This window comes from Amborella trichopoda, chromosome 10, assembly GCF_054954075.1.
Source record: "Amborella trichopoda isolate Santa Cruz 75 chromosome 10, AtrichopodaSantaCruz75HAP2 v2.0, whole genome shotgun sequence".
Classification (NCBI taxonomy): Eukaryota; Viridiplantae; Streptophyta; class Magnoliopsida; order Amborellales; family Amborellaceae; genus Amborella; species Amborella trichopoda.
Window position 1 is genome coordinate 11,006,426 of NC_142345.1, and position 10,268 is coordinate 11,016,693.

General features: G+C 33.1%; 1 protein-coding gene across 1 annotated transcript; it reads left to right on the forward strand.

Annotated features, from left to right (window-relative positions):
* Nucleotides 1-5,545: 5,545 nt before the first annotated feature.
* Nucleotides 5,546-7,684, forward strand: LOC18446805 (uncharacterized). Its single transcript, XM_088850539.1, has 2 exons — nt 5,546-6,498; nt 7,230-7,684. The coding sequence occupies exons 1-2, from the start codon at nt 5,612-5,614 to the stop codon at nt 7,450-7,452; spliced, it is 1,110 nt and encodes a 369-aa protein (XP_088706665.1). The 5' UTR covers nt 5,546-5,611; the 3' UTR covers nt 7,453-7,684.
* The last annotated feature ends 2,584 nt before the right edge of the window (nt 7,685-10,268 follow it).

A 10,268-nucleotide genomic window follows, 5' to 3' on the forward strand; every position in this document is an offset into this window, starting at 1 on the left:
AATTCTTTTTTTTACTTTGATTATTTCGAGCATGGTTGTAATTCTGGTTTCTATTTTTGTTTTTTAGCTTAGGACAATTAAACTTGAAGTACCCAATTTCTTTATAATAAAAACAGGTCTTTTCAATCTTATTCTTTTGATTTTTAAAATTTCTCCATTTCCCTTATACTTATTATTTTTATTATCATGGTAAATTTTTTTGGGGATCTGAGAAGATGAACTTTGGGTAAAGTGGAGCTCATTTGACTTTTTAATCATTTTTTTCTCAGCTTCAATACTAATATACATGAGAAGATTTAACATGTTTATCCCTTGTACATAATGGTTTAATGCAATAACAACATACTCTCAAAATGAAGGGAGACTATTAAGAACAATGAACACTTGCATGCAGTTAGGGACTGGATTCTCAACTGCAGCAAAGTTCTTTGCGAGCACTGTTATTTTATTGACATGCTCCGTCACTGAGTCTGATTCTTTCCTTATACAAGAATTGTATTTTTCTAATAAAAATTGCACATGGATCTCAGAAGTGATCCCATATTTTTCAGATAGGGCCACCCATCATACTTTGAGCTATGGTGTGATCCTCAAATACTCTAATTAAATCATCATCAATAAAACTCAACATAGTAGCCCTAGCTACTTTGTCATCTTCTAACCATTTTTCAAGTCGCCTTCTGTCTTGATCATTGGCATTAGGCTCTAAAACTGGTAGTTCTGTATCGACGACATAATCTACCCTACCTTGGAATAACATATATCCAATTTTTGTTTTCCACATAGAAAAAGTGGATCCATTGAGTTTTTCAAGTTTTGATAGTTCAGACATGACTAGCCTAGATGCCATTTTAAATTTTAGATAATACCTAAAGCTTCAAAAAATATAATTGTATTTACGAACATGATTGTCTGCTAGTCAAATTAATACGTTGCCAACTTTGTATGGGCATTGACTTCAATGAAGAATTCTCTCAAAAGGTTTATGTTCACACTGTTGTGATGCAAGAAAATCAAAAGGTAAGGCAACAATATACTTTATGTAATTCTCGCATAAGACTAATTTTCATAAATATATGTTTTAGCTCTAGAGAAAGAGTCTACAATAATATTGTATGTTTCAAAAAAAAATATGGCATAACATAATCACAAAAATTGAGTTCACTAAATCATGATCATGAAATTTTCTTACTTAAAAAGACAAAAGCATATGATAATTATGCTAAGCAATGATAATTATTATTTTAATAGAATATGTAGAAATATCCCTAAATTATAAATCATAAAAATGCATGCAAATGTTATGTAAACTTTCACTCGAACAGTTAGCGTTTGCATAACAATTTTCAATATTTTATAAAAGATGTGCACTAATTTCAGCAGCCAAAAATGAAAGAAAGAAGAGTTGCACAATTATTTTTAGCAATGAAGAACAAGTATATTTATCAATCGTCAAAGTTTGATTATTTGTAACTAAAGAAAAAAAAAATGCTTCATTCCATCATCAAAGATTGATTTTTCAATTCTTTTAGACACTAAGTTTCAGCATTTTTTTTTTTTGTCTCTCTTTCTCAACAATTTCAGCAATAGCTCTCTCTCTCTCTCTTTTTTAAATTACAGCAACTGTACAAAATAAAGACGTTCTATCTCTCTCTCATTCGCGACGTTATCTGATTCTCAATGAGGAAATCAAATATGGATGTAATATCTAATGGGAAAGGTTTCTATACTTCCTCTACAACATAGAAGATCTATACTTCCCCTATCATCCAGCCGTCCAATTTTGATCTAGAGAGCCACTCACCATTTGATCTTAGATTCGACGTCTCAAAGTATTTTATTTTTAGTTTTTTTAATACAAATTGTATGAATATGAAATTTGGTACGTAGCATCTTCTCATTGGGGTGCACCTATAAAAAATATTAAAAGAAATTTTTCGATAAATATAGTGACCAAAATACCCCTTGAATATTTCAGGGGTATTTCGCACATTTTATTTTATTGAAAATATTTGTTTTATAGTTTTTCTCTAATGCAAGTTTATTAGAGGACTGGACGTCCAAAATTTGGTGTCAAAATAGTTTATAGAAAAAAATTAAAAATAAAATAGTGTAGAGACGTGACATTGTGATTGGGGCAATCTTGGCCCGCCATTCAGAATGGACGGTTGGATAAGGAGAAGTATATAAATTTTATATTGTAAGGGAAGCATAAAAAACTTGCCCATATCTAATTAGACTCTTGATATTTAGCAAAGATATAAAGTTAAAACAATAGTTACATTCAACGATATGCACTGAATTCACCGCAATAATATTCAAGTCTTCCAAGTGCAAGATAGAGAGTGTCTTTGAGATGAAAACAAAAAAGGCTTTCTATACAATGTCTTAGATTTGCATGGAAGAAATAGAAATAAATAAGTTGGAGTCAAATTTACAAGATGCAGTGAGTTTTACAAAATTTCAGTGAATACGTGAGGCTGTGGTAGGATAACAGTGAGATGCAAAAATTTGAGTAATGGTACGAGCATTAGCTAACAACATAAAAGATATGATTCTCGACCCATAAACCTAACAAGAAATAACTAAGGGAAAATATCTCTTTATCTCATATTCTTAACTTCCATATCTCATGAGATCCAAAAATTGAAAATATTACTTATAAACAAAAAGGCTTCATCTTTTCTATCTTACAACCCCCTATACCCCTTTAACCATAAGTTTTTTATCCAAACAAAGACTAAAATGACACCCTATTCAAACTCTATCTCTCTCTCTAAACTCCATCACTCTCTCTCTTTTCGATTCTCGGTGAGTTTACCAGCCAAGGGGTTTAGCTTGAGCTCGAACACGAGCACACCTTCTTATATGTGAGAGAGAGATGGAGTTTTAGAGAGATAGAGATGGAGTTTGGGTTTTGGAGAGAGAGAGAGTTTTAGAGAGAGAGATGGAGTTTGAGGTTTAGAGAGAGAGATGGAGTTTGAGGTTTAGAGAGAGAGATGGAGTTTTGAGAGAGAGAGCCGATGATGTGAGAGAGAGAGATGGAGTTTGGGTTTTAGAGAGAGATAGAGTTTTGAAAGAGAGAGATGATAAAGTGAGAGAGAGATGGAGTTTTAAAGAGAGAGAGAGAGATAGAGTCATTTCGTAAGTTGTTGAAGTCAATAATACATGGTTAAAAGGGTTTAGAGGGTTGGATGATAGAAAAGATGTAGTCATTTTGCTTACAAATAATATTTTCAATTCTTACGTCTGATGAGATATAAAAGTTAAAAATAAGGGATAATAGGATATTTTCCCAATAACTAAATGGATAACACTCACGGCTTTGGCTACTGCAACTCAAACTAGGGTGGAGAGGGCATCAAATTGAGAACTGAAAATTATAGCAACACACTTGACAACAATCTCTTGCTTTGATACCAATGTTGAAATCTTGAGGGAAGAGATGAACCCACCTAGTTTCTAGGATTCAAGGCAATGTCGTGAGGCTGTGGATCACAGAGGTCATGATTTTCCAGAACAATGGAAATTCAAAAGATAACTTCCCTATACAAGCCTCTCCATGGCCATAAAAGGCTTAGTTATAAAGGGATGGAGGAGGCCGTTCTCCAACGTTTGGCTTCTTTTTAGAATCTCTAAAAAAATGTGGCCCACAATTCCTGGGAGGTCGGTAGTTATCATCTACCAGTTAGATGACGACATCTTCTCTCTCTGAGAAGCCCTTATTTTATTGATAAATATTAAATCATAAGTGAGAGAAAAATGACACCTTTAAAGACCCCATGGCCACCCACACGTACAACACTGAGACCCTAAACAATCAAAGTAAGATGCACATTCAAATAGTGTCGAAAGATGTTATTTCAATACTAAACATCTTTGGAATAGCTTGAAAACTTATTTTGATATCTAATTATAAAATCTAAAGCTTCCAAAATATTGTGATCGAGCAGATCTATAAACAATTGAAATCTTAAAAATTAACAGTCCAAAAAATGCATTACACGATGCACTATTTTCAAGACTTGAAATCCATTTTTTCTCATGTCCGCACATCTTGAGGTTGAGATGATCGATTTGAGGATTTTGGGCATCGAATTTTTGAGGTGCGCCTTAATTTTATTGTTTAGGGCCTCACCTTGATATAAAATTTTTCAACAACGTAAAGCCTCATCTAGAAACTCCTTTGGGCATCAGAAATGTCCATGATGGCTCGAAAACAATTTCTAGTACCAAATATGAAATTTGAAGTTCAAAAAATGGTATAGATCTTGTAGATCCATGAATACGTATTTTTATGGTGAAATGGACACTTTTGAGAACATATTACAATATACACTACTTTTAGAGCTTTAAATCCTAACTTCTTTTCACAACTATAGCGTTCATAGCCGAGAGGATCGATTTGAATATTTTTCGATGCCATAAATGTAATTTTTTGTGAGTTTTCCGGTGAGGCTTTAGTTATTTTGATAGAGCTGCAACCTATCAAAATATTTGTCTTTTTATAATATCACAAAAACTAAAGAAATCGTAACATAAAATTTCCTTATTTGAAATTGGTATAAATTCGTTTTTAAATAACATAAAAGAAAATTGTTTCATGTAGGCTGGACAGCATGACTACATATGTGGTCCAAAAAGTGTAAAGCATCCATCTTAAAGAAGGAAGCAAGTAAGTGTTCGACGAAAAAAAATAATGGAAACTAGCAATCCAAATATTTCCTTATCAAAGTTATTGCTTCTAATTTTTAAAATTTATTTTTTCATATTTATGATCTCCGTGTTAGAGATTACATGTCCATAAAAGTTAGTCCAAAAATCTATCTCAAAAATAAACTTATTAATAAGCCGGCATTTCCACATATGCTTAGCCGCAGAAACCGGTCCAGCTAAGAGCGGCTATTTTGCAAGTATATTATGCTCCCATAGGAGCATACTGTTCCTTTTCTCCTTCACTAAAAACACCTGGTTATAAAATTGTTTTACGTCTAAAATTTTGGGAACTATAAAAAATTACAAGATGATCACTTTCCAAAAAAAATTTATAATTTTGAGTTTTATGATACTTAAATCTAGCCCTTTAAATATTGGACGACCATCCAATCATGAGGATTAATTTTGCTAAAGTTTACCTTTAAAACTTTAGTGAACAGGTTGTAGAGATTACATATGCAAAAATTGAGATCCAAGCATAGCTGTTTCTCTCGATGGAGTAAATAGATAAAATGCTCCCGCGGGAGTAGTAAGTTTCTCTTGTTGGCTCCTGTTATGGAACCGACCGTTGCTACTATATTTCAAGAGTAAAAGCCTTGAGACCGGCCGTGTCGTCAAAGCTTTGCATCCTCTCGCAACCTAGAGAGAGAAAGAGAGGGAAAACGCTATCATCTAGAGATAGAAAACGACGCTGCTTCTCTCTACTCGTACGCGCATAAGCATAAAAAAAAACCAGTTCTGAAAGGGTGCACAACTCTTCTCAAAAGCCACGACTTCATTAACTCAACACTACAAATATGGCTCACTTTCACCATTGTTTTACGCACCAACTTCGTGTAATTTTCTTCCAGCATTTTCACCCACCAAAACCCACTTTCACGAACCCTCTTGCACCATGGAGAACCTACCTCCTCACCGTTCATTTCTCGCCATGACTAACCTCTCAGACAATGACTTACGAGTGTTTCACCACATCGATAGGGAGCTTTATGGCCGCTTGGTCATCGATATAGGCTTCGAGAAACCAGAATCAAAAGAAATAATGGCCTTTTGGCTTTGGTTGGAAACAGTAGGTCACCCCAATGTCATTGATAGGATCACCGCTGTGTCAAACAACGCAGTTCGCATGATGGCTGAAGAGGCACAAGCCTGCCTCGCCTATTTCCGGTCGGGCATGGATCCAAACGTGCTGCGTGACAGTAACCATTTCCCTATAACTGCAGGATTGTTAGATAGGTCCATCAGTTTCAGGGATTTCACTGAGTCTATGAGCTCTGGCATATTGGAAGTTTTGAATGAGGTCTCCGAAAAAATATTCGACGACAGTTGTCTTCTTCCGGTGAATGAAGAGGCAATTTTCGACCTCAATGCGTCGTTTCCGGCCAGGTTTCATGATACATCTTCAGATCATGGTGTTAGAGGGAGTATGAACCCTAATGCTTGTGCTTTCAACCTCAATACTGGAGGCATAATAAACCCTAGTGCTAGAACTTTGTCATACCCCAATACCAGATCTTCTCCAAACCCTAGAACCAATACTTTTGTTGTGAAGGATATGGCTACTCCTTTTCTCATGAACTACAAAGTCAGGGTCCCTAATGCAAGTGGGATCGGATTGAATCCTAGTCTTGGGAGTAGTAGTGAAATGGTTGCCACTGAGGGGCCTACTGTTAATATTGTGAACCAAGCAATAGGGCAGGCAGTTGAAGGCAGAACCCTGTTTCTCACTTTTTCAAGGGGCCATCCCGTCAGAGATCAAGAAGTAATCGACTTTTTTAATAAGTAATCTCTCCATATTATCTTATTTCAAACTTTGATATGAACTATTAGAGTTTTTTCTTTTTTTAATATGCAAAAATTTTAAATGTACGTTTGTTCAAATGCCTTCCTCATCTCAAATTATCAATCCTAATTCTTTTTATATTTTTTCAACCTGTCATTTTAAAGATGGATTTAAGATCTGAATCAAATCGTAAGTCAATTTAGATGCATTTCGCATTACATCCATGATTTTATATAGTTAAGATCCGATGACCTGGGAAGAATTAGAAAAGATGGTGATGAATAGTTTAATAAGAAATTTCAAAGTAGTATTTTTCATAAGTTCAAAATTCTTTTGAAAGTATATACATTGAGACCATTTAATTTTTGATACAACATTAATCATTGATCATTAGATTTGAAATCGGGTGGTTGAAGAGGTACAAAGTATAAAATAAAATTTTTCAAATAGTGTGACACACTGTCATCTATTGGATTTCACATCCAATGGCTAAAATGATTGTGACCTCCTTATACTAAAATAAATGGTCCCAAAGTATCAATCCTAATCCTTTTTATATTCTTTCGGCCTGTCATCTTGATATAGTTTTTCCTAATAGAAAAAATTATGGTTTTTGTTTATTATAAATTTATATTGCTTGAACATTGCCAAATGAATGAAATAATATAAAAATTAAATGAATGAAAACAACAAATATTGAATTGGTTTAGTTTCTTTGTTGTGTGTGCAGGGAATATGGTAATGTTGTTGGGTCACTGTTCATGAAAAACAAAAGTGGAAGGACAAAGCCACTATTCGCGCGTCTTGTCCTAAAGTCAAGAGAGATGGTTGATCGTGTTCTTGGAGGCCAGCAAATGATCAGGCACAAAATAAGAGGGAGAGATCTGTGGGCTAGGTCCTTCACCATGGAAAAGCCCACGAGGCCCATGGATTCCAAGAAAAGCCAAAAGTAGAGGAGAATAGGAAAGCCCAACAAGCCCATGGATCCCAAGTATAAGCAAAAGAAGAGGAGAATAAGTGGACGGAATTTCATTCGAATGAGAATCGAAATAGACTATTAATTGATAAGAATGTAATGCACGAACATTTGAGTTTTTTATTTGTCCATTTCCCTCTCCCTAATTTTATATCCCAATCCAAGACTGTCTTTTCATATTTTTCCTCATGAAAGAACCCGATTTTTCATATTTTTTCTCATGAAAGAAACCGATTGTTTGCAAAATGTGGCACTTTGACCTTTCAGTAAGGGCCTGTCTTCCCCAACGCCATATTGGTTTTCTATTACGCAAGCATGCACCTTAGGTACTATGGTACGAGAGAGACTACTCTTTTATCTCCGAGATTTTTATATTGATAAAGAAAGAAGATTAGATCTATCAAGAAAACTAAAGACATAAAAGAAAATCATATTTATCTAGAAAAAGGAAATGCATCAAAGAAGAAAAAGGAAATACAACAAAGAAGATAGATTAAATGTTCAACAAACATAAAATTTTCATGTTCAAAATAATGAAACATTTAATCTATCTAAAATTTTCATGTTCAAACTAATGAACTGGATGGTGCAACTAGGATTTAGATAATAAGAACGACCACTTAACGACTACAAAAATAATTAACTCCAATTTAGCAGATTTAAGAAAAACTTTTATACAAAAGCCTGAGAAGGAAAACCTTTATAAGAGTTTTAGCCATGCACAAACCTTCTGTAGAAGAATCTCTTCTTTTCTTATCCATGTTGTATTTTCTAAATATTTATTTGAATAGGATTTCTAGGCATAGAGGGAGAGACCTTTATGAAAAAATAATATATATATATATATATATATATATGGGAAATGATTTCATGCAACCGCGAACAATCGCGAAAAGGAAATGCCACTTAGAAAAAAAAAATTTAGCCTAATTAATACAGACCATTTTTTCAGCCCAATTAAAACAGACCATCCATTTTGGTAAAATGCTTAAATCTGGGCCTTACAATTATCTTTTTTCTTTCCAAATATTTTAGATAATTTTATTATCTTTAGATTAAAGGCCTAGATCTTGAAATTCATCAATGGATGGTCTAGATTCATTGTTGGAGAGGACTCATTTTGGCCATATATATGGGGTACAAATTAGTTTTTTTCTTTATTTAGATTGATTATTGAGATGAATATATATATATATATATATATATATATATATATATATATATATATATGGGAAATGATTTCATGCAACCGTTGTATAGTCATGGGCAATGATTTCAAGCAACCGTTGTATAGTAATGATGCAACAACTTTAAAAAACGATCTTATGACCATTTATTTGATCCAAATTTTGAAATATACACTCTTTTCATTCTAATGAACAATCACAAAAAAGGAAAATTTGAAAACACAACCTAGAAAGTATTTTTTACGCGCAATAAACATAGGTCGTTCATTTTGTTGAGAAATAAATGGTCTAGATTCGTTTTTGGAGGGGACCTATTTTAAGTTCAAATTGAACTTTTTTTTCTTGGGGATTCATTATTGAGATGAAGAGAGTGTGTGTATGCAAAATTTGGTTCATACAAATACCACAAACATGGTTTTCTAGAAGTGTCATTGCATTATGCTATGATACAACTGTTGCATCATATCATTGCTCTTTATATATATATATATATATATATATATATATATATATAGAGAGAGAGAGAGAGGAAAAGTCTTCCCAACATTTATAAGAGAAAATAAACAGTGTTTTCACCTACCCTCCTCACAGTCCAAACTTCATCGCACAGTCACGATTGTCTGATAGTGTTTCATTTTTCATTTTTTTCAACAAATCACTTCATCGCACACGATTGTCTGATAGTGTTTTATTTTTCATTTTTTTTCTACAAATCGGAATAATCTGAAATTTGACGCGTGTGTACATCTTAGTGAGGCGCATCTAATAAAAATATAAAACAAATAATTCATAAAACTATTGACCAAAATACCCCAAAAACTTTTCGGTGGTATTTTCGTAGATTCACCTAAGTTTTATGAGCGCATGCTCTTTGGATGGTGATTAGGGTAGGTAAAATTACTGTTCATTTTTTCCTATAGGCATTTTGTAGTATCTTCCATATATCTTCTATATATATATATATATATATATATATATATATATATATATATATATATATATATATATATATATATATATATATATATATATATATAGGAAAATGATATGGTCAGCAGCCTCATGTAGATAAGCTAAATGCGCCAATGGCCCAAATTGAATCTAGGCCAATCTGACAATCACGGATGTTCGGTCATATTTGAGTTCTAATTTTTTTCTACAAATCCAAATTACTTGAAATTTTAGGTATGTGTTCTTCAAAAATAGGTGAATCCACGAAAAATATTTTAAAAAGCACATGCATAAGGGCTATGATGATTTTAAAAACATTTAGGTATGTGTTCTTCAAAAATATGTAAATCCATGAAAAATATTTTAAAAAACACATGCATAAGGGATATGATGATTTAAAAAAAATTCAGATGCAAGTAAGAGTACACCAAATGACAAATCTACAAAATTGATCCATCATTTCCAGATCCACCAAAGCTATGATCAAGAAATCCACCTATCAATTTAATTTTTATTTTTAAAAAAGGCCCTAGAAATTTCCATCATAGCGAAAGCAATACAAATCATGCAAATCTTGATATCAAGAACTCTCATTCACTGACCAAGAATCATGCCATGTATCCCCTGTAATGATCACACATTCACATATTGCTGT

Coding starts and splice junctions, on each gene's coding strand:
- LOC18446805 (XM_088850539.1), top strand. CDS start 5,612: ATGGAGAACCTACCTCCTCACCGTTCATTTCTCGCCATGACTAACCTC. Junction 6,499..7,229: donor GTAATCGACTTTTTTAATAA/GTAATCTCTCCA, acceptor TTGTGTGTGCAG/GGAATATGGTAATGTTGTTG.